The sequence below is a fragment of the Vidua macroura genome, chromosome 7, assembly GCF_024509145.1.
Source record: "Vidua macroura isolate BioBank_ID:100142 chromosome 7, ASM2450914v1, whole genome shotgun sequence".
NCBI classification, from domain to species: domain Eukaryota; kingdom Metazoa; phylum Chordata; class Aves; order Passeriformes; family Viduidae; genus Vidua; species Vidua macroura.
The window spans coordinates 30084435-30108899 of NC_071577.1; the positions used below are offsets into that span (position 1 = coordinate 30084435).

General features: G+C 42.0%; 1 protein-coding gene across 1 annotated transcript in view; it reads left to right on the forward strand.

The window, feature by feature from the left end:
* The window catches only part of PDIA5 (protein disulfide isomerase family A member 5), a 98731-nt gene that overhangs the window by 56059 nt on the left and 18207 nt on the right, over positions 1 to 24465 (forward strand). The window contains exons 12-14 of the mRNA XM_053983158.1: positions 9653 to 9723; positions 11030 to 11193; positions 13506 to 13636. Of these exons, the coding sequence (XP_053839133.1) occupies positions 9653 to 9723; positions 11030 to 11193; positions 13506 to 13636 (366 nt within the window). The remainder of the gene's footprint in view (positions 1 to 9652; positions 9724 to 11029; positions 11194 to 13505; positions 13637 to 24465) is intronic.

The following is a 24465-nucleotide window of genomic DNA, read 5'->3' on the forward strand; positions in this document are numbered from 1 at the left end:
AAATTAAGATCCTGACATGGATTTTTCCTTTAACGACAGTGCCACTCATGTTTCTCAAGGATCTAAAAATAAAAATCAATATGGGTTTTTAGTGGTACTTAATATAAATGGGAATGTGAAGAGTATAAGAATCCTGATAATTATCTTGTGCAGTAAAACTTGATAGGATACCTAATGGAAGGGGCGAAGACAATAATGACTGATACCATTGTCTCTTTTTTGTCAGTCTTCTGGTGCTGGAGCACACAGTTCGTATGGGATTATCGTCTCTTTGAAGCAGTTTGTGCTCTTTGAGCAAGGTATGGTCATAAAAAAGGATGATCCAGTGATAAAAGCGATAGCCTTGGCCTGGAGATGTAAAAGTTTAGTTCTTTGCTTTGCTTTGCTTTGATTTGTACAGTCACGACCCAAGTCACTAAATACTTGTTGGTTTCCAACCTGTGAAGTGGAGATAACATTTCACCTTGCGTGGGCGTTTTATCTAGCAAGTCATGGCCAGACTGCAAGCTGCTCCAGTATTGCAGGAATTGAGATACAGAAGGTGTATGAGCTCTGCTGTCTTGATTAGCGTGAAGGAAGTAGGACTTTGCCTTTGGTGTTCCCTGGCTTATGGCAGATGTCAGTTTTTTGGCCCCCAAGTTTAGGAAACCCCATCTGCCACTGGGTGAGCACAGAGCTCAGACAAGGTTATCGTGGCTGGAGCTGATGACTCGCAACCTGGTTACAGCTCATGCCAGGACTAAAAGGGAGGAGCCTTGACTTGCTCTGGTTCAGTGTCACAACAGAGAGAGTGGCAAACGTGGGGTGTTTTGGGCCGCTCTACCTTTGGGCTGGTCTCAACTTGCTCTGTGGCATGATGCTGTTCTGGGGACACGGCGTGTACATTGAATAACTTACTTGGGTAGCAGTCGTGGGTGTTGAGCAGAATGCAGGGTAGAAGTAAAGGAAGAAGGAAAGGAGACAAAATGTGGATATTTGGGGTTGTGAAATTTGGGAGGTTTGTTCGAAATGCATTGCTGTATGCTCACCTCCAATTGGGAGCAATTACTTTCTCTATTAAAGAAGACATTTGCAAAGGCTATACCAATCAGAATAAAAGCTTCATGTGAATGTGTGGCAGGTGGTGTGAAGGGAACATTAGTTTCTTTGGGGATTTGCTGCCTCATTTCTCACATTACTATTGCCTTCCCTCTCTCCTAACGAGTCCTTACCGACTGACTCAGCCTGTGACATAGGAGTAGCTGCCAGAGCACCAAGGAGCAGCTGAGGGATGACAGCTGAAGAGAGACTGGCCTCATTCTCTGGGTATTTGTTGTAGGTTATTTAGGTGTTCAGAGGTTTTAGAGGACTCAGGTAATTTTAGCTGTTAAAAATCCACATTTGAGTGTGTGAATTGGAGGACTGTCCTCTTGGCAAGCTTGTACACCCCAGTGTACATATAAGTCCTTAATGCTGGTGAGTTCTGATAGGAGTGAAACAACTTATTTTTCTAGGTCTCTAATGATGGGGTAACAGTAGGAATTAGCTTTAAGAATTAGACTCCAGGTTTATTTTTTCTAAAATAAATTAATTTCCTTGCTTGGATAAGCTCAATATTCTGTGCAGGGCTCTCATTTGGAAAGTGCCTTATAGTATCTTGGCTACTTGAGTCATTACCAGTGGAGTTTTCATTCTCAGATTTATCTTCCTAAATACTTTATGGTTTCAACTTCAGTGAAAGGTAGAGAACTTATGTAAAGGGCAAATAGTGAACAGAGACACCTAGAGTCTGCCTGTCTGCTCCTGCTTGCCTGTCTCTGCTCCTTGCACCCTTTCAGATAGTGAGTTGGCAAGTGATGCCATTTTTCTGACTTACTAATACACTAATACACAGGTTGGACACTGAAGCATTGTGCTGATGGTGGAGCTGTATCTTCTGGGCTTCTGACTGCTTGTGCTTGGCAACCATGCCAGCACACTTCTCCTAAATAGGTGAATAGATCTCAGCTGGTAGCCACTCCTGCTGTGACTTTGGACAAAAACTGTACGTTCTGCATTGTATCTCCTCTTGATTCTTGACTTTCCCAGATATCTTCACAGTGATATTCAATGTCATCCTTCCTTTTAACCCCCTTGCCCCATGACCTTGAGTTCATGGGGATGTACCTTTCTTAGGAAGATCTCTTTGCATGGCATCCATTTTGCTGATGTCTTACACAAATTGCATCCTAGGAAATAATTCACAGGTTTTGCTGGGTTTGTGAGCTGAACATTCAAAGCTCTTTTGTCTCATCTGTGTTCTCTGGCATTTTCATTACTAAATCCAAAGCATAGAGTCTTCCATAGCAGGGTAAGAATGTGAGGGAAAGCAGTGCAACTTCTCTTCCCTCCTCATGGTAAAATTTTGTTGTTCACCTTGCAATGGAGAAGGGGGGGGAATCTTTTTAGGATGTTAAATAATTCTGGCTTAATTGAGAAGGAAACCTTCTGGTGGTATTTTTCATAAACTCTCAACAATTTCACCTTAAGGCAACCATGCTGTTGTCTCACATTTCAATAGGGGAAGATTAATTTTCAACACCTACTCAGGGCCATGTTCCTCAGAGCTGGTGTAGGAAGTGTAATTCATATCTCCCAATGCCAGCTGATCCACCTTCCTTCACTTCTTTTCCCTCCCAAGAGGGATGGTAGGAGGCACCATCATCTCCCAACACTGATTTCTACCAGTTGCACCACAGTCTTGAGCGAGAGGGTATGTATATGCAGTTTTAGTATATATGTGCAGTGTAATCTCCAATAGCCAGAAGCTGAAACTACCTTTGGAATTAAAATAAGGAACCATGTGATTTTTTGTTTTAGTTTATTTTACATAAAGATGATGATTAACTTTGAGGTTGTTCCTGGGTGTGTGCTGGAGTCTATGCTGTGCAGATGGGGTATATTTTTTCAAAGGCTGCTTTCAGGACTCCAGTTCAGCCACGGCCCCCTGTGAGCTCAGAAGCAGAGAGTGCACACTGAGGGCATGATGGAGCAGAAATCTCTCTTCCTGCCTGACTCCCAGGAATCCCTGGGAGGCAGCAGCCTCTGGCTGACGTTAGCCTTGGAGAATATTCACCGTTTCCCCTGAACCTGTGTCAGAAGAAGACATACTCCAGTGTGACCAGAAATAAAGGCAGAAATGCATGTTGTGCAGTTCACCAGAGCTGCTGTCTTTTAAATCCCATGCAGGCAGCCTGCAGGACCCACCCCATGTTTGCCCCCTGTGCTGAGCCTTCCCCTGCCAAGGGCTGTTGCTGACTAAAGGTGGCCCTTCTGCCAGAGCTGTGAATATGGCATGGATGCAGACTGTTCCTGGAGGATATGTTTAGTTAAGCTCTCTTCCCAGTTTGATCTGATTTATGTAATGCATCTGACTATCTTTTTAAAAAGTAAGTAAATAGTTTTATCTCATACTACAACTGTCTAAAACTGTTATGACTCTTCTCCTGAGCAGTTTCAGTGGTGCTGGGAGGGAAGAAATTATGCCACCATAGAGAAGACAAGATGGTGTCTGGGTTTGGGTCGCTACCGCCTCAGCAAGTCATATGGACAGGAGAAAGTGTGACCAATTTGTAATAATTTTGTGCCCCAACTTCACACTGAAGGGCTCCTGGAAGCAGGCAGAGACTTTCTTCTGTGTGGCCATGCTGGGATTGAATTTGCACAGCTCATTGCACGCACAGATTGCCTGCACTCTGGGTTCATGGCAGTGCCAGTGAGGTGGTGACAATGGCGGGGCCGAGCCGCTGCAGTGCTCTGGGATGAGCTGTGCAGCCCACGCAGCCGCCGCGTTCGGCTGCAACCGCAGCAGCGCTGACTGCAATAATCCAAACTGCTTGAGTATTTTCCTTCTAATTCTGCATTTCTAGTTCTTCAGAGTCTTTTCCAGACTGACCTTTCATAGGCTTTGTCTTTTGTAAAGCCGTAAAGCTGTTTGCTTGTCACTGATCTCTAAGCAGTGTAATGCCTGGCGGAATCAAACCTGCCTTGAAAAATACAGTGTCGGGGATGGGGTGTCTGGGTTTGTGTATGTGTGCACACATTTCTAGCTGTTGGAAATTTGAATTCAATATCATGTTAAAGATGTTGACAATGTGCCTCTTATAAGAAAGCATCAAGTCTTGAAACGTCGTTGTCTTTAAGTATCTGGAATTTTACCTGGGTGTGCAGGGCTGCTGGTGACAAGATGAATGGTTTGGTGGGAGTAAGTACCCAAAGGGAAAAGGTTGTGCAAAATTCTTTGAGTTCCTGATCCTTCCTAAGGTGATTCCTTTCTCTTTTTTTTTGTTTGTTTGTTTGTTTGTTTTGGTTTGGTTTTTGTTTGTTTGTTTGGGTTTTTTTAATGCGTGGAGATCGTGGCATGGCCTGACTGCTCTGACCATTGTGACTATTAAGTGAACATGCAACTAACACAATTTTAAATTCATACCTGTGGTTATGGGGAGAACCAGCTGCTTTTGTCATCCTCCCTCCCTACCAAATTTGTGGATGATTTTCTATCAGATGTCTGCAATGCAGATGGCTAAATTATGCAAGGGAGTCTGCAGCTGTTGCAGTTTATGCTCTCCTACACTGGTGAAGGAACTTTAAACTGCCTCATGTCAGACCTGAGAGATCCTCTCTTACATGATGCGTAAGAAGTCTTTGCATGTTACAGACTTCCATGGCAGAAGAGAATACATTTGTGTTCTTGCATGGGTGATAAGAGGGCTGGGATTTGTGTCCTTGCTGTGGCTGCAAGGACTGTGTCTTCCCTACTCCACGTAGGGATACTCCTACTTTTCTATGTAGGGATGCGAGTTCAAAGTTAACAACGTTAACTTGTAAGAAGTAGCTATTCTGCTGTTTTCAGAGGTCACTGCTCCTCTGGGATTAAGAATAGAGAAACCAGTGGTGTTATCCCCAAGTGCTAAATGTTTAGAGAGCGAAGGTGCCTCTGATTTTGATTTTTTTGATTTTTTTCTTTTTCTTTTCTTGAAGTTGTCTGTAAATCTTCTATGAGTGTATTCTGAACTGCCAGTGGCCCACTTGCTGAAAGCAGGACATGTTTTGTGCTTCAAATTCATTTTCTCATCAGGCTAATGGAGGTATTTTTGGTGTGCAGCTATAGATGGATATAGAGCTGGCATTATACAATAAATAGCTAGTACATGATAACATTATTTGAGCAGTCTGCTGATGACAGAAATATAATGATTCTTTAAAATCTTTATTTGCAATTTAGTTTACCTCTAGGGTTCTTGATGTCAGAAATTGCTTCTTCACAACTGCCTGGATGTTGTCTTTTATCTCTTGCATGTCACGCACACTTCAGATCCTCAGACAATGCTGTCTTGAAATGGGAGGACATGGCCAAAAGCATGGCATTTATTTATATAGTCATAAAGAAGCAAATAGTGAATGACAGAGAGAAACAGAGATTTATATTCTTGGGACATCACTAAGACAGCATTTGCAGGAGCTTAGCTGGAGCTGCTTGACTGGTTTTCTGCCTGTAAGACTTGGTTTTAACAGTACAAGTACTTGTATTAGTTCATTTCTGAAAAGGTTCGGAGCAACTGTGTTGTGAGTCTTTGCCATGGTGCCAAACAGGTTGCTATAAACAAATACAGATATTTCCTCGGAAAATGAGTTGCTTGGTATGTTTGTTAGGCTTTCCTTTGTCCATGTACTGGTCACCCTTTCACTTCAGCATTGCTCTGTCTACACTTGGCCTTTGCCTCTACATTTGCATATGGTCACACTCTACAGAGGACAAAGTGCTGAGCAAGTGTTGTCCTCTGCCCTGCAGTGGGATCCTGGAGGGAGGTGACTTGTCTGCACTGAGGTGACGTGGGGACCTTTGATCACCATTGTCTGGGGGTGCAGCTGAGCTAAGCTGTGTGACAGTGACTGCACCGAAGGAAGGAGCTGCTGATCTGCCCATCTGCGCAGCGCAAATGAGAAGATTAATTATAAATAAACTGGGAAAGCAGAATTCTTGCTTCATTTAGACATCTGTTTTAAAAATGGTTAACAAGGGTGCGTACCAGATGTCCTAGCACTGATTGTTGTAAGTTTTGACTTCTTTTCCCTGTCTTGTAACACTTTCTTTTTGCTTATCTGTGTGCTCTTTCTATCTGAGCCTTGGCCCTAGCAGCCTGGGGCTCCTTTTGTGCAAGAGGAACAAGATGAGGTGTTAGGGATCAGAGGAGCTGTCCTGAACTGGTCAGCAGAACCAGGCACTGAATCTGGACTGGTATCTGCTGCTGGATGGAGGGTAACTCTGTCTTGCACCCCCAGAGCAGCTGCTTGTCTTCTGCAAGAAAAGACTGAAGCTGTGGGAGTCTTCTTGGATAGACACCTACAAGACTCTTGGGTGTTCCCGGCAGCCATGCTCAGAAGATGGCAGTGCTTGGAGTAGGCACAAGACATCCTTGTATTGGCTGCAGCCTTTCTTCTCACCTGGGATCGAATGAGTCGCTTCCCTTGCTTAGACTTTTAGTTTTAATGTCAGTAAACAATTGACAGGACAGTGCATCTTCTAGGAGCACATCTGTCACAGATGCCCACTGCAGATCTGTGGGCTCCTTCCATTGTCCCAGCAGCACACAGGAGCATCTGGGCCTGTATGGTTGTTGCTATTTTTCCCACTCATTTCATGAACAGAAAGCACCTCAAACTAGAGGAGCTTAGCACAGAGGGATGAAGCTGCTGCTGTAGCAATCAAAGGAGAGGCAGTGACCTTGGAATTCATTTAAATATCTTTTCATTTGCCTCAAAAATTTAATGGCAGTCTTCACAGGATTATTCAAAGATCGGATAAATAGTCATAGGAGACATTAATTGGTCTGCAGTTCGTAGGTCTGACTTGTAATTCATTCCTTTTTCATGTAATTCTCCCATTTTCTGCAATGGTAGGTGAAAGCAGGCTGTAGCTTGTGATAGCAAAATTCTCATGAAGACAGCCAGAAAAGCATTGTTTATTGTGGGAGAAGCTCTTAAAATTTGTTGTCTCTCTCTCAGGTTCAGTTTAATGTTGTGACTTTTTTTCCAGGCTGATACATCATGCTGTCCTCTGTCAGGGGTAGAACATACATTCAAAATAAAGATTTGAAGACTTCAGTTTGCATTTAAGTGCCTTTTAAAGATCTGATGTTGCTTCCCTTTATTTTAAGCCTGAGTGAGTTAGCTTTGTGGCAGTCAGTAGTGCTGTGTCTGTGTGATGTTCATGAAAGAACCTGAACAGTGACATTTCATGGTCTGGATATCTTGATCCAAAATTTGACTTACATAATCTTTAGATGCTTGGGATATATTTTCATTTCCTGGGCAAAATGTGCTTGTGTTATTGGTTTGGGTTTTTTTCCCCTCTGCATAGCTTTGTGAAAACTCTGGTTCTTTAATGCCTTTGGTTGATCAGATCTAATTAATGATTGTAATATAATTGGAATATAGTGTAGATTATGTGGATACAGTAGCTAGAGCACAGTATCAACCTTGCTGTGGCTAAGGGACACACTGTGTAAAGCCCATCAAGATGAAGTTAGCCCTGAAGAAAATAATTGTTTGTACAAATTTAAGCTACCTAATTCAGAGAGGTTTCCAGGTATCTGAACTGGGAGTTGAGATGCCTTTTGGTTAAAAGTGAGGAAGAGCACAAAATGAATTAAGTTCCCTGCTCCTAAAAAGAGAAATAAATCAAACCGGGCAGGTGTCAGAGGGATCTGTCAGCCCCTTACACAAAGCCATATGCCTGCAAGTTTTCTGTGGGTGGCAAATAAATCATTTTCCAGCCTCTTTTGTGCTTTTAACCAAGATAAGCAGTGCTGAGACAGTAATTCTTCCTCAGCCTGTCCCAGCTTCTTCCTGAATTCTCCTGTGAAGCTATTGCATCAGGTTCCCAGCATTCTCACACCATGGTGTAAAATTAAAGCAAAGCTTTCTCCACCAGCTGAGCTCCCCTTGTTCTGCTGCTCCTACCACATTACTGGTTTTTGCTTAAAAGAATGGCATGGGGCTCTTTAGTGCTGTGGTCTCTGTGCAGATGACTAAGTGGTATGGACTGTAGCTGGTGTTTGAACAGGAGCTGGTCTGAGATCAACTGCTTTGGTATTTGCTGTAATTCTTATGTGGGATTTGCAGTTGTTGTTCAAATGTTCCATAAACATGCCCTGAAAGTGTTCCATGATGTGCTGTGGTGGCTGAAGCTCTGTTTGCTCTGGTGAAATTACTTATACCTGGATGTCTTACTGCTTCTTGGCTGCAAACACTCTTTGACTTATGCTATATAAAACAAATGCTTGTCTGGTTGAGTTCAGGCGCAGGTTTGTGTCTGCTGGCTTCAGCCATCATCCCATCCGAGGGAAACAAAGCAGCACTGAGGTTCAGAGTCTTTGGTTTATTTTCTTTTGGACAATGGTGTAAAAATAGCCCCAGCCTTGTTACCCGAACACCTCAGAGTGAGCTTTTGCTGGCAGGCATTGAAACACATTTCTAGCCGTATCTTCTGATCCAACTTCCAAAAGCTCAGCAAAGTCTGGGCTGTCTAGTGCCCCTTCCAACAATAACAGCTCAGGAAAGCGAGCTGGCTGCTGCTGCAGGGGAGAGGGAGAGGTGCAGCAAGGCGCTGCACGGGGATTGCAGCGCTCCGGGGCCGTGCCAGCGCCTTGTCCCAGCTGCCTGCACCTCCAGTCAGACCTGAGCCTCACGTGCTGGGTGTTCACCCCAGCCCCTGTGTCCCTGGGCACTGTCCCAGGAGGGGCTGCTGTTGTGCCAGTCCCTTGGGGACACGGAAAGGGCTGTCACTGAGGCCCAGCAGTGCACTGAAGGTGCCAAAGTGTAACTTCACATCGTGGCAGGACCCTCACCTGAGCCTGAAAGTTCAGCCTGCCTGCAAGCAACTGCACCAGCTGAAAGCAATTTAATTTACACCCAAATAATGTATTCTAAGTCTGCTTTTCTCACTCATACATTCATTTTACTTTATTGTAATGTCAGCACTTAGCAGTGAAGTAAAGGCAGATCTCTGGAGAACTTCACACAAGCGAGAAAGCACCATTATCTCGGTTTTACAGATCCTGCTTATGTTGGGAACATATGTGGTGGTGTAATTACACTGATGTGATTAAATCAGTGCAAATCCTTGCTACAGGGACATGCTGCACCACTGTAAAGCAGGGCTTATTATCAGTGCAGTTGAATTCAAATTATATCACTCTATTAAGCTGTGCTAGTGTAAGCCTCCACTGAAAGTCACAAAGTCATGTGAGGAGCTGTGTTGTTTCTTTTTAAAGCAGATAAAGATTTGGAAACTGAAATGGGTGAGGTTGTGCTCTGCCCAAGAGCATGCTAGAAGCAATGGGCTTGACAAATGTTTATAGTACTTTTTGTAAGGAAAGAGGTGTGGGTGTGAAAGCGGGGCTGTATTATTATTATTATTTTTAATAGATTAAATTCTTTGTTTAAACTGTTGTGGCCATTTTGGAAAAAATCCTATATCATACTAAGGCTTCACAAATATATTAAGTAAAATGCATACAAAATTCTAGTAAATCTTTACTACATGGTTTTGGATTTTGATAATGGCTGAATGGGTCAATGAATAACCATGGTGTATACAACTTAATTGTAATTTTTTTTTTTTTTTTGGCAGGGTGTGGGCACTGTAAGAAGATGAAGCCAGAGTATGAGAAGGCTGCAGAGTTTCTCCATGTAACCAGTGATGTAAGCTAATTTCCTTTATTATATCCTTCAAATAATCAGTAATAAATAACTAGAGTAATAAAAGTGACTTTTCTCCCTACAACAAATTCAGCTGTTCTCATCCTCCCACAGGACCCTTCAAAATGTGCTTCCAAAGTACAGTCTCATCGCTAATGCATGAGCCCTGCCAAAGTCTGAGAAAGAACATTCTGTCTTGAACGAAAACAAAATCGAAAAATGTTTATGTATTCTACTGTAGGCCTTATACATAATACGATCAAATCCAAAAATGGATTTTTTCCCCCTTACTTAAAGGTGTTGAATGTGAAAAAACATAGGCTTTTATTTATGAATTAGATTTGGAAGAAAACAAAAGGGGTTGATCCCTGTTTCAAATACTCTGTTTTTAATGGTTGCGCCACTCCATTAGCTTCATCATAAGTGCTCCATCAGCATGGTTGGAGAAGAGAGAGCCAATAATAGAAGTATTAGTGATATTGATTCAGTCTTGTGCTGTGTATGCCACGCAGGAGGAGAAGCAGAATTGGTCTCCCCCGTACTTTAAGCATCTTCTCTGGAGACATCTCAAGTTCCTTTATTGCTGTTGGAGAGGGAGGAGATGAGAAAAACAAGGATCCAATGAATCACACTCTACAAATGCATGTTCTTCTGTTGTCTAAAGGTGGTCCATTGAAAAGATACCCACAAGTTAGGAAAAGATGAATTTGTCTTAAAGTAAACTTATCTTTAGTGGTGCTTGTTTCTTCTGGGAGAAACAGGGATTTGTGGGAGGAAATGCAATTTCTGGGAATGGCTTTTAAGCATTATAAAGTGAATTATATAAAGACAATCCATCAGAAATGAGAGTGGAACAGGTAAGACTCTGGTAACATTTAGTCCATAGTATGTCCCTTTCTGGTTTTGCATCAATTCTTTGTGTCTTTCTGTATGTCTGTGCACAAAATCACAAAATTAATCAGGTTGGAAAAGACCATTGGAATCAAGTCCAACCCATGACCAAGATCCACCATGTCAACTAGACCATGGCACCAAGTGCCACATCCAGTCTTTCCTTAAACACCTCCAGGGATGGTGTCTCCACCATCTCCCTGGGCAGCCCATTCCAATATCTAATCACCTTTTATGTGAATAAATTCTTACTCATATCCAGCCCAAGCCTCCCCTGGCACAGCTTAAGACTATGTCCTCTTGTCCTAGAGGCAGCAAAGGCACCTAGAGCATGAGTGACTGCCCCCAAGCCCACTGTGTCCTGCTGAAGGGGTGTGTGTATGTGGCTGGGATTTGCAGGAGGTGATCTCTGTTTCAGAGTCCGGGTGTCCTTGCAGCAGTCGATGCTACCATCAACAAGGCTCTGGCAGAAAGATATCACATCTCAGGGTTTCCTACTTTGAAGTACTTTAAGGATGGAGAGGAGAAATACACTCTGCCACACCTCAGAACAAAGAAGAAAATCATTGACTGGCTGCAAAAGTAAGTTTTGAGGGTTTTAAGATAGTATTTGGGTTCCTGGTCAGTGACTCCTGCAGATGGCTTTGATGAGGAACTAAACAGAGCTTCAACACTGTCTAAATCCTTTGCTGACAAAATCACACTGAATTCCAGTATTCAAACCCACAGAAACATGTATGTTAACTATGGTCTCTAATACACCAAATCCTTTATTTGCTGTGGGGTTTTTCATAGCTGCCCTGGTATTGCTTTCCCAAAATAAATATTTTTCAAATATACCTTAAGCCTTTCCCTGGAGAAGGAATAGCAATGGCTCTGAAAAATAAATAGAACATTTGTTGTTCCCTCTTTATACAAAGCAGCAAATCCCAGTGTTAGTAACTGAATTTCTGCAGTTGTACTTTTCTCTTTCCAACATTTCAGAGCCAATGCCTAGAATTCCACCCACGTGGGGCTGAAGGAAAGCCAGTAAGACCAACAAAACCAGCACCTTTGAGTGCCCTAACCAACTTTTCTTGGGTGTGTGCTGAAATATGCAGAATTAAGTTTGATATGAAAATTACGACAATAATTCCATTTCAAAATAAATTGCTAGTACAATTCTCTCTTTAAGTATGCATTGTATATGCATGTATTTAAAAGTATGCATATGTATATAAAATATGCATTTTCTTTAGGTACTGTAAGCCTAATGTATTTTCTGCATTATTCAAGGGGAAGAAAACCTGCCAGTTTTGTGAATATTTTAATAATTTAACTATTACTTGCAGTTGGCATGAGGAATGTAGTCTTTATTTTCCCCCTCTCATTTGGTGGCAGAAGAGCTTGTGTGGAGTTTTTTGGTCTCCTCTCCCTCTCCTCTCAATTCTTCTCCTCTCAATTCTTCTGGATACTGCTGTGGCTCTTGAAGACTTTTGTCTGCAGCCTCAGCTAGTCAGCAGTACAGGTGAAGCCCAGACAACTTGTCTCCTGCTCTTGGCTCCTGGATGTTCTCCCAGCTAGAGATGCAGTAGAATAACACCCTTGTTTTCTGACAGGGGTAGAATTGACACAGCTGCATTGAAGCTGGGGGAAATGGGGGTGCCTCAGGGGTGCAGGCTGGTGATACAAGTACAGGTTGCAGAGACCTGTCTCAGTGGGTGGTTGCAGCCATGCAGGCTTTGGCTGTGGTTCCTCTCTGGTGATTGTGCTGCCACACTAGGTTGTTACCACTTGCTGCAGTAGTATTCCAGGAAAATTTTGTGTGAGAGTAAAGTCTCACCTCTGTAACTGTAATCAGTGATAGCTCACAACAAGTGTGTTCATGGAGGAATTCAGCTAAAGGACACACTGTGTAACTCTTGTAACTCTTTCTCTGAAACACATCTAACTCTTTCTCTAAAAACTGGAAAATCAGTAATGGTGGAAATACAATGAATGTCCACCAAGTGACCTTGAGAAGGACTTTAAAAATTGAGGTTTTTTCCACTTGGTTTTTATGTACCTGATACAACTTAAAATGGTGTCATTCAAAGTGTCAGGAAAGTCGGAAAAGCTAATTTATTACCAAGGTGACATATGAAGGTCTTTATACCGTGGCACCATTCTGATGATTTTATATAAAGTAATCACTATTTAAGATACAGCAGGAATGAATTTAATGAGTCTGAGAGAGGTCTGTGAGTTAGTGAATAGCAGAATTTTTGTTAGAGACGCTCTAGGTGTGCGGGATTGCTCTGATCCAGCCAGTATGTGCAGTCATAATTGAAACCTGACATTCTCTTTAGCAAAGTAAAATATTCTGGTTCAGTCACCCCCAGTATTCCAAGTGGAACAATGCTGATTTTTACATCCTGGCTTTAATATCTGAATTCTAGAGAATTGAAATTCTTTACAGAAGTTTGCATGATAGTGATAAAGAGTACAAAAAGGATATTTGAATGGAAGATGCTGTTGTATATCAGTGTTGATATAGATTCCACCTGCTTGCTGTTCTTCTCAGTTCATGCCTGTGGATGATACAGTGGTATGTATCAATGTTTTTTCCACCCAGATGTTGGATGCAATGTAGGAAGTCTTTTTTTGACATTTCTACTCATATGCCTGATTACAGTCACTTAAATTATATTTTAATTATTTTAAATTGTATTTTGAATTATCTGAGTTCCAGAAATTACATCTTTTTTGCTGTTGCCTGGTGTTGGAAATATCGAGTATGTCTTTCTATTGCACAGGCACCTTGAAGGATTTTTCTCATCAGTTCCCTCATGCTAATTTTGACCAGGACAATGCTGTCCCTTTATCTACTTCCAGAAGCATTTTCAAACCAAATGAAAATTGTCTATCTTTTCTAGTCCCGAAGCACCACCTCCACCTGAGCCTGCATGGGAAGAAAAACAGACCAGCGTTATCCACCTGGCTGGAGAAGATTTCAGGGAGTCCTTGAAGAAGAAGAAGCACACTCTTGTCATGTTCTATGCACCATGTGAGTAAATAACCTCTCTATGAGGATGGGTTTTATAAGCCTTACATTTACTGTGAAATCCTGAATTAATTCCCTTGCTGTCCAGAGACTTTTAAGGGTAAAGAGCTGATTCTCAATATAAGTGCATGGGAAAATCATTAGCACCATCATTTGTATCTTTATAAATTGAAACAAAACAGTATATAATGGTTATATTATTTAATGCAGACACCAAAGCAGGCAGCAATACAAAAACAGAACAGATTTATTTTTCCCTGCTGCATTTTATGGTCCATATAACAAAATGTGATCCTTTACAGTAGCACAGTGCACATGGACAGCCTGATTCATTCATGCAGCACTTCAATAGTGAAATCAATATAGTAGTGTAGGAGGAATCAGTCCACGAGGTGGAGAACAAATTTTGATGGAATAAATTTTGTCTGTAATAAATCTGCATTTAAGTCTCCACTGGGACTAGGGACATAGCTTCCTCCTCTCAGATTATTTTGCATGCATCACATAATCACTTTGTTTTTGAAGCTCCTGAGAACATTTCTAGAGAAGTTTAGAATCAGGCCTTTTATAAATAAGGTGAATGAGAGGGACCTCTTCTGTTTTCGTGTGCAGTCCCAGAGACAGGCAGACTAGGTACAAGTTCTTAGCTTTTGAGGGGTTTATCAAAGGGAGAAGATAATCCAGGCATTTAATATTAGATACTATTAATGTGCCTTTATGGCACCATGACTAAACCCCCCCAGATGCAAAAAAAATTCTTCCATATGACATGGCCAGCAATTAATGGATAACCTTCAGATAAACAGTTACCAAATTGTTCCCATTAAATCAAAGGTATTTTCCATAAAGAGAGAAAAAGGTCCTTAATGTTTAATCAGGCAGCCCCTTATTTTGCTTTTCTGTTAGGGAATTAAACATGAATGCTTTGGGGCTCATATGAAGGGATGTGGGAGAAAGCAGGGGTGCAGTTCAGGAGGGAGATTTCTGGAAGGTTGTAAAAGAAAACGGAAGAGGTCGTAATCCCTTTTCCAGTCCAGTTCCCACCAACTATTGACTAAAAATTGCCCATGTGCCAGGAATTTCTGATTCATGGACCTCAGCTGGTTAAGAGCAAATTGTAATTCTAAAATCAAATGATTGCCCATGAAATGGTAAGGTTTAGGAGTTCACTGTCTCTTGAGTTCTCTTTACCCAATTAGTGACTTTCTGCATAAGAGGGATTTATTTCACTTTTGGTTTTTAGCTGCATCTTTTTAAGACAGATTCTTGATCCTTTTTAAAGCCACGTTTAAAGCAAAGACTCTATGTATGATGAGTATGCAACACCCAGGGTTGAAAGCATGAGGGAACTTTCCTGATGGGCTAATTTTTTGCCGTTTGACTTCCAGCCTTACTTTAGGAGGGGTGAGTAAAGATCAGCCTGACCCTTTCTGTATGAGCAGGCTGTAAAAACAAGGCTTGCATGATGTAAAACTGTTAGGTCCTTTGAGGCTGCACTTCAGACACATTTTTGCACTGTTTTTGACACAGTGCTGCATGAGACCACCTATATACAGGACAGAGAGGTGTTAACTGGAACCCCATCTGGCCTTCCTGTGACTCCTAAGACAGCGTTGCTGTTGTGGTGTCAGCACGTGGGTCATGCACAGTTTCTGATTTGTTCTCTCTAAATGTGGAAGTGTCTGTGAGCAAAGCACAAAGCACTTTGTTGGGTGCAGGGGAAAGTACCAGATAAGTATTTTAAATCTTCATTTTCTATGAAATGAACATTAATGCAGTAGAATAATTACAATGATTCAAATCACTATATTTTTTAAGCTTTTGTGCAGTGATAATGTGCTTTCTGTTAAACTCTATAGATTAGCTTTTGTTTACCATCTTGTGTATCTTGAGATGTCTTGAAGCTTACATTGCCAATTAATCTTAACTTGCTTATTTTACTGCAGAAGGAACACTGCTAAAATTTCAAGGTCCCATTACCTCAAATAATTTTCTTTTTCTATTCAAATCCACATCTTGGGTCAGGGCAGACTCACAGTATGCTACTCCATTCACTTGTGACTCTGTGGCAGTATTTGTTACACTTACACATATGCTGAGATATTTTAGGATTGGGGGGGTGTGTATACATGCATATATAAAGTATGTTTATATATAAATATTTATGCTAAGAAATGTATCTCTCATCTGTCATTAGAATTTAAAGCAGAAAGTTGAGTATTCTGACCTTTGTCAAGCTTTCAGCTAGAGTGACAAACCTTTAGGCAAAGTTCACAGATATATATCTTAGATGCAAATTAAAATGAGATCTGGCTTTCCTGTGGCAGCTTCCAGTCCAAATTACTTAGTATGTATAGGAGAGCCACCAATCTGCTGCTGTGCTGATAACTCAGGGCTGAGCTGAGCAGGGCTTTAATGGTACTGAGCAGTGCTTCACAGTGATTTAACTCTGGAGGAGAAGACTGCTACATCCACATGGAAAAGATAGAGAGCTCATTACTCTGTCTCCTGGAATATGGGTGAAGAAGCATAAACGTAAAGGTTATTCCTCATGGCTGTGGAATATTTTAAGGACTGAGAATCAGAATCAAGACTCTAGAAATTACTGAGGGAAAAAGTCCACTCCTGTGGACTTGACACCATGGAGATCTTGATTTCATGTTCCCTTTCCTGCATGGCAGCATCTGTGTGTGCTGCAATGACTGATTTGGGGCAGGAGGCAGGAATAGGGGCAGGTTCCCAATACTGAATTGGGAAAAAGTGCCTGCTGCAGAAAACCCAGTGCTACTTGTGCCAATAATGACCTGGGACCAGATCTTCATCCAGATGTCCTTTGGGTAGGTCTGTACCATGCCACACAGGCTGGAGTGTGGGCTGGCATGTGTTAGAGCTACTCAGGGGTAGGACTTGGGGCAGGCTGCTGGCATCTGTGCTGTACAGCACCTGGCCCGGCTCTTCTCTGGACCCTTGTGCAGCTCTTGTGAAGATGTAATTGTCATCCCACTGATGTACCTTTAAGTCCAAAATGTCTAAAATAAGAGGAAGATCATGGTACCATCTACAGAAGGGAAGCATGAAGCCTCAGGTGTGTGTGGGGACTGCTGTGAGGGGCTGGAGGAGTATTCGAAAGCAGTAGGATTGATGCACCAGCATTTGAGAAGCTTTTGGGGAGAGTTTATGGGATTTGTGTCTGTATTTTTTTCATAATCCAGTCCTTGGACTACTGGATTCCATCAGCCTACTTCAGTTTACTTTTATAACTGTTTGGCTTTGTCCAGAAATGGGCAGAGGAGACAACTAGTCCAAGTATGGTTTGGTGTGCACATGGAGCCTGGTACATGGATGATCAGGATTTGGGGGCTACAGACTGTGTTGCAAACTGAGCCAAATGGACAAGAGCAGGTAGACTGCAGTGCTGAGCCAGGCAGGGTCAGGAGGGCAGTGGCTGCAGGCCTGTGCCCTACACCCAGAGCTTGGTTCAACACTTGCAACACTAAAGAGAGGTGTCCTGGGCCGACCCCTTTGCATCGGTGCCTTTTCTGGGATCAGTGCCCTGACTTTTCTTTCTTCTTTCTCTTATGTCCTCCGTGTTCATATAGCTTATCTGGATGTGTTTTATCTGCATTTTTACTTTTATGTGCTCTCTCCACTCCGTTATTCCAGATAATTGAGATTTGACTTTGACAATGCATTACATTTTAACCTCCTACTACTGTAGCACTGAAAATTGTGCAAAATACAAGCAGTTGGTTGTGATTAGTTGTCAGAATCACAGAGGGTAACAAAAGTTCCAGCAAATAATGTCTTTGTGGTTGGAGATGTTTTTGCTGCATTACTCAAACAAATTAAGGGGGGGGAAAAGAATGATTGAAGCTAGGTGAGACTCTTCTCTGCAGTGCCCAGGGACAGGACAAGAGGCAAAGGGCTCAAATTGAAACACAGGGAAGTTTGCATAACCATTTAGAGGAAGTGGTGGTTTTTTTACTGTGGTTGTGGTTGTATACTTGAACAAGTTGACCCAAGAGACTCCATCCTTGGAGATATTCAAAACCCAGCACTGGAGACAGTGCTGGGCAACTTGCTGTAGTTGACCCTGTTTTGAGCAAGGGAGTTAGACTAAATGATCTTCAGAAGTTCCTTCCAACACAGCAATGCTGTATTTCTAGGAATAGTTATACTGAAGTCTGAGATACACAGTGGGTTTTTATTTGGTTTGGGGTTTGGTTTTGTTGATTGTGGTTTAGGTTGTTTTTCCCCTTTCTCATCCAGTTCTGATTTTCTCTAAACAGGAAAGGCTTAATAACACCCTTTGCTAATTCTTGCGCAGAAACAGAAAATGTCCACTTTTGAGTTACAAGAATGTCATTTTTTGGTTGAGATTGCTGCTTCCAAACAAATGAATCAACTGTGTCAGAAAGGAATTATATATAATAGACCAGTCTTTAGCAGGTCCAAATGATGGGGGGGAGGGCACTCTGTTTTTAGATCAGTCACTTTAAATGGCAGGAGTAAGCACTTACCAAATTCAATCAGTTTCTGCTTTTAGTGTCAAAACATGAGTTAATAAGCACTTCTAAAAAATAAAGACTTTCAGCAGCAATGGGAAGTAGTTGGGGGAAAGTTCTCCCTTTTAATGGTTCATGAGGGGGGCAGTTGCCAATGTTACTGACTTGCCAAATGGCCTCAATCTGTGCGACTCAATAGGGTTCGCAGAATGGATATTTTTAATAAATGCTTTGCTGGGAGCTGATTTCCGGTTCTGTGTTCAGCAGTGAAACTTTCACTTCACTAGAAATTAATTTAACCAGCTGGAAGAACTTATTTTCTGGTGAAGCCTGACCCACAGGAGTACCAAGACAACACCCAGAAGCAAACCATCCTGAGGATGGTTTTCATGAAGTATTTTTGGATGCAGCAAGTGGCTGTACTTCTGCAAGAGAATGTGAAGATAGAGACATCAGCCTCTTTGGTTCTTCACTTAAACTTTTTGGTGGGGTTTTTCTTTCAGGGCTGGAAGAAGTGAATAAAGGTGCCTAATCTGTGTTGCATCTGATAAAGTCCCAGAAGACTTTAGGATGTTTTTGGAGCCATTAAAAGGCTGTGTGTTGATCAAAGGTGTTTGTGGGAGATAGTACCTGGGTATTGTTCTGGTGTAAAACAAAGAGAGTAAAGCAGGAATATTGATATTATTGCTGTCAACTCCTGGCGACCATTAAGAAGGAAGTTGGAAATCAGGTAGAACTTTGCTCAGCAGTAAGAAATCAGACAGGGATCTGACTAAATGAGTTGTGCCCATCCCTGTGGGTTTCATCAGGAGCCCATAAAATATTGAGAGCTAAGCAAACCTGCATTCATTTTACCCACAAAATTTGTTGAATATTTTAATTACTCTGTATCTTGGTCTGCTCCTCCTCTGTGTTTTCACAACAAAAACTGCTTGGTTTCTTCTGTCCAAGTTACGCATCAAGGAATATCCAATGACAAAAAGCACTTGGTGAGAGTCCTTGCCAGAGTGGGTCACACTGTGAGCACACAGGGTGCTCATGGCTTTTAGCTGTTACTGCTGACAGCCAGGAGGGCAGTGTGCTCCTCCCGCCCTGGGACCCTAGCTGTCATCTAAAAGCTGTTCTGAAGGAAGCTGTAGTGTTTCCTTTACATCCTTCCTATTTTTTTGGAGCAAGCTTGGCCCAAGCTGGTTGCACCATATCTCAGCCTTTGCACTGGCAGTTTTGGGGAGTTAATGCTGTGTGTTGGTTAAGCTGCACTGCGGTAGGAAGACATGGCAAATTCTATTGGCTGTGAGGCCTCAGCCTGTGGCTGCTGGGCCTGAGATGAGCAGTCTGGGTCACTGCTGGGTCACTCAACAGACTTGGGTGACATAGTTCTGTGTGCAGTATGCACAGAGGGGGAGAACATACTCGACAATTGAGTTATGAGTTCAGATGTGTGGAGCAAAGCAGCAGCAGCACAGATGCATTTAGTGTCCCACGGTGGCCTCAGATTGGCTCCCACCAAGAGGTTCTCCTGTCACTTGCAAGCACATCTTGTTAAGTTTTGATTAGGAAGCTGTATCCAAGAGCCTGAACAAAATGTGCGTGTTTGTAAATGAAGCTTAAGCTATCAAAAAAATTATTAAAAACATGCTGAACAGAAAGAATCCCTTTCAAGGCAAAAACCCTTGCAGGAAGGATTTTCTGGTTGTTGACTGAGGCAGAGGCGAGGTCTGGACCCTCTGATAATGAGGCTTTAAGTCCTGTGTGGGCTGGCACTGCAGAATTTTGATGTTAGCTCTGCCACTAACTGCTTCCTCTCCTGCATCAGTGGTGCTTTTGTTTCAGGTGCATTACCTGAAATGTGTGTTCCTTTTGGTGTAAATAGTGCTGATGCCACAGAGCCCCTTAACAGGCTGGGTTTGATAAAGGATGAATTTATAGAGTGGTCCCTGCAATCAGGCTGGCAGATCTGCTCTTAGCCCAAGTGTTTGTGAGGAGGAGAAAAATTAGCAGCAAGAGAACAGTTTGAGCTGCCCTTCCCCAGACTGTGCATAACTGACACAAAGTGCTCACAGCAGCTGTGGTGGAGTGGTGACAGTAAACTAAAATTTGGGTGATCCAGCTCCTCTTGTTTTGTAACCCTAAAATGTTACAGCTGCTTGATTTGGTGTGCAGAATATTGCCTGTGTATAAACAGCTCCAGCTTGGGAGAAGGGAAGAGGAGGGAAGTGCATGCTTTTGCCCTGTGAAATTCTCTCCTCACAGACACACAGCTATGTTGGTGCAGTGTCACCATGGGTACATTAGGAGATTATGAATATGCCACCTATCCTTGTGCACTGTCATGAAACCCATTTCCAATAAGACAAATGCTTTTTTTGGTGATGTGTAACAGTGTCTTGACAGGAGCTGCTTTTAAGCATCAGTGCAGTTGAAATTCCAATGCTCTGCTGTTGCTAACTCAGCAGTATGTCTTCTTTTAGTGGTGTTCACTGGTATATCAAACAAAATTATTTCATTTGCTCTATAACTGTTTGCAGTTAACCAGGACTGATGCTTGCTTGGTTAATTGCTGCTGCCAGCTTTGTTCAAGCTACACAGGCCAGTGACACAGTGGAAAATGCAGGTCTGCTGGAACTGGCACTCAGGTTTGTTCTGGGTGTAACTGTTGGCCTTTATACCCTTTCTGTCCAGAGGTGAGTTGCTGTATAGCCTTCCATCTCGAAGGGTTGCTTGTTGCCAAATGCTGAGTGTTGGCATGTCATTTGTAATTCACTGCAGTGAGTCATATCCTTGCTTTTTGTACTGGATGAAACAGTCCGAGAATTTTGTGCCGAGTCTTTTTACTCTCCTCACTTTGCAATTTGACCTGCTCTGATGACTTTCTTGCTGTTGCAATTGTTCATATCTCATGACTGTGGTTTCCCAATAATTTGGGTTTTGTATGTTTTGTCTCATTTGTATACCTCCAAGGTGTTACAAAATCAGAGTTCAGATATCTTGGGAAAAACTCAACAAAATCCACCAGCAGGCTGTGAAATTTGGAATAGTTTGCCTGTTGTTAAGAGTAGTCAGTCAAACTTTGGTTGACCTGATGCTTAACTGAAAAGCTCGTAACATTTTTCAAATCAAAGGACATGTCACCCTCTTTCAATTGCTAATATCTTGTGTCTTAGAGATATGATTATTCTATGGTGTCAGGTCATCAAGTGAGCATTGGGTCCAGATATGCAATAAAAAAGCCCTCCAGTTCTCTACTGGTTAAACAAAGTGAATTAACCTTTCACTTACATCTGCAAATGCCTTTCTCAAATCTGCCTGTGGATTCAATAACTCCTGCAGCCACATGAATTGCATTGGTTTAAGCAGTATACCCTTTTTCAGCTCTTATCTGTGCAATTACTGTCTGTGGCCTGTCTTTCCTTGATTGACCAAGTAATATTCTGGTTTTAATTCTAGTTAATCGCTTGGAACTCTTGTAGTGGAAACAGGTTTTGCTTGACTCTGTGGTGTACAAGCTCCCGGGCTGGCTTTGATAGCTGTGCAGAGTTGCTGCTTGCACTTGCTGAGAATTGCAGTCATTTAAAAGCCAGTAACAGAGGGCACTATCTACCCCTGTTATTTAAACGGTGATGATTTCAAGCAGAGATGGGGAATTGGAAAGTCATTCTCCGCCCTGCACTTTGCACGCTGAGGGCTCCATCCTGCCACGTGCTGAGCCCTCTGAGGCCCTGATGGTTTCACAGCTGAACAAATGGAGTCAGCACCTTGCAGCCTGGCTCCCTGTCAGGCAGGATTGTGAACCTTGTGAGTCACTTAACCTCTTCCTGACTCTATTTAACCTTGGATGTAATGACAGAGGGGGATAATCATGCCTGTCTCTCTTAGGGGCAATTTGAAGCATAATTAATTGATATTAGTTAAAGCATTTGAGATCACCCGTTGAGAGGTACTAAAGGAAGCCGGGGGCTGGGGGGGAGCAGAGCCCTTTCTCATGCTGAGGGTAGAGCACAGACAGCACAAATGCCACGGTCTCACAAATCACTGGGCTTTCAGATCTCTTCTAAGGAGTTGGCCAGAACTTTGGTATGAAAGTACTGACAGTTTAAGTCAGTCAATCTACATTAAAATGTGTGCATGTTTAAACTCTACTTAAAAAAAAACTCATGTAAAATATATGCACACCACTTTGTTACTTTATTTATCAAGATTTTATTACATATGAGATGCTAAAAGCACGCACGGCAACAACACGGGTAGGGTTATAAATCATTGTGTATTACTGATGGGCAGAAGGTATAAGGTAGTGCTTTCTGAAGTCAAAATGCCCAGTCTGTGCTGCTGTAGTGCTCTAGTTGGGATGCTCAGGTTAGGGTTGGCAGGGGCTGTCGTCCTTGCCTGACCCATGAGCAGTGCTGGCCTCCTGCAGCTCCGGCCGCTCAGAGATGGTGACACGAGGACAGCCAGACCATGTCACTGCTGCAGCAGTCTCAGCTCAGCGATGCAAGGCAAGGAGAGCTGCTTCTGATCAGGTAGAGAGCCACTGTGTGAAAGTATCTCTTTTAGAAAACCATTTCCTTTCAGACTAAAAATCACTAGTGATGGGGAATGTGAATTTCTGTCTAAATTTGACTGGTTTCAGCACGCAACCAGCTCTGGAGCTTACTCAGCCTTTGGCACCCAGCTTGAATAGCTCGTGATAATGAAATTTAGAGACTGACTTTTCTTGGTTTCTATCACTTCTTAATCTTTGGATTTAAGCTGTTGACACACTGAGCTTCCTGATTCCCTTTGCCATGAAACATGTCTTTCAGTTCTATTGTTTTTCTTATGGGTCTTTTGAACCCCCTCCATTTTGAACTCATTGGTGATTTGTGGGCCCAGAACTGCAAACAGCACTTCAGAGGTGTCAGGCATAGAGGCCCTCTCCACATCTGCTTACTATTTTAATTTGTATATTCAATGAAGTTCGTTTTGACAACTCCATCATTTTCCTTCAAAGCTATATTTGCTAGCATTGTTTGGATTTCTTTTGCTTCTAATACATTGAAAGCCCCTTATATACTTAAAACATCATTATTACCTCTGCTGACTGTAGGTATTGCTTTGATGTCCATTTGCTTCCTTTATCTATTTTGTACAAATTGTTAGCTTTTGATTTATATTCATTAAAAAACAGCTTCACCTTTCTTCTATGTGCTATGCTAATACAGCTTTCACTCTTCTAAGGAAACTGAATTAACCTTGTACTGTTCAGCTGTAGAGAGGTTATATTATATCACTGGGCTTTGTAGTTTCAAATTAAACAAAGCATGAAGTAACTTAACTTAAAGGATGTTTTTTCATATTTAAACAAGTAGAAACCTGTGTTTTTGGAAAGAGGACTTGATTCCTTTAGGCAGTTCTGCAAATTTGCCACAATTTTATTTTAAATGTAATGAGGTGACTGTTGTACAACAGGGTGCATCTGTTTCATGCACTGCTCTTGAGACGTCTTTAGAATTGCCATCTGGTCCTAATACCTTTGTACACTGAAGTTTTAAGAATCTCTTAAGTTTTACTTGTGACTCACTATCATCTCTAAACAATTCATTGGTTAAAAAAAAGAAGCCCTGTTCAATGAAAAATTCTCCATTTGAATGTAATAAAGACATGGAAGTTATTCACTAGGTTGTTTCATTGCTTTGAAACCCTCTTCACATCCCTTCTGCATCCCATGGGATCCTGCAATTACAGAAAATGTTTTCACAGGGTATTATTATGTCTGAAAATTTATCAAATTGCTACTACATCATATCAATTTAGTGGCATTCTTACTGTACCTGAAAAATGGGTTTATATTATCTTTTCCTTAGTCTCCTTTTTGTTTAAAAAAACAAAAAATCAGTTCACAAGGTGATGTGAGCACATAGTTAAATTTTTCTATTATCCCATGTACTATCTTTGTTTTATGTCATGTAACAAATGTGTTGTGGCATCATTTTGGAAATCACATCCAGCTCAACCCTGCAGTTCTTCTTCACAGTCCTCAAAGCAGTGTTTCCACAAGAATGAAGTTCCAGCCCCTTTCTGTGCCCAGACCAGTGCTGGCTCCTTGGGTCTTTCCTCAAAGATACCCTGAGAAGGTGCTGTACCTTGAGGTTGTTCCTGCTATCAGTAAATCCAGTCCATGGAAAACAAGCTGGGTTATATATTTTCTATCACTTCATCTCCCTAAAGACCCACTAGCTTTCCTTTAAATGCCTCTCTAATTAGAGGAGATTTAATCTGACTCCCTCTCCCCTCAGTGATAATGGCTCTGAGTGAAGCCTGCTTGCTTGCTTGCTTGATTTCCCTTGT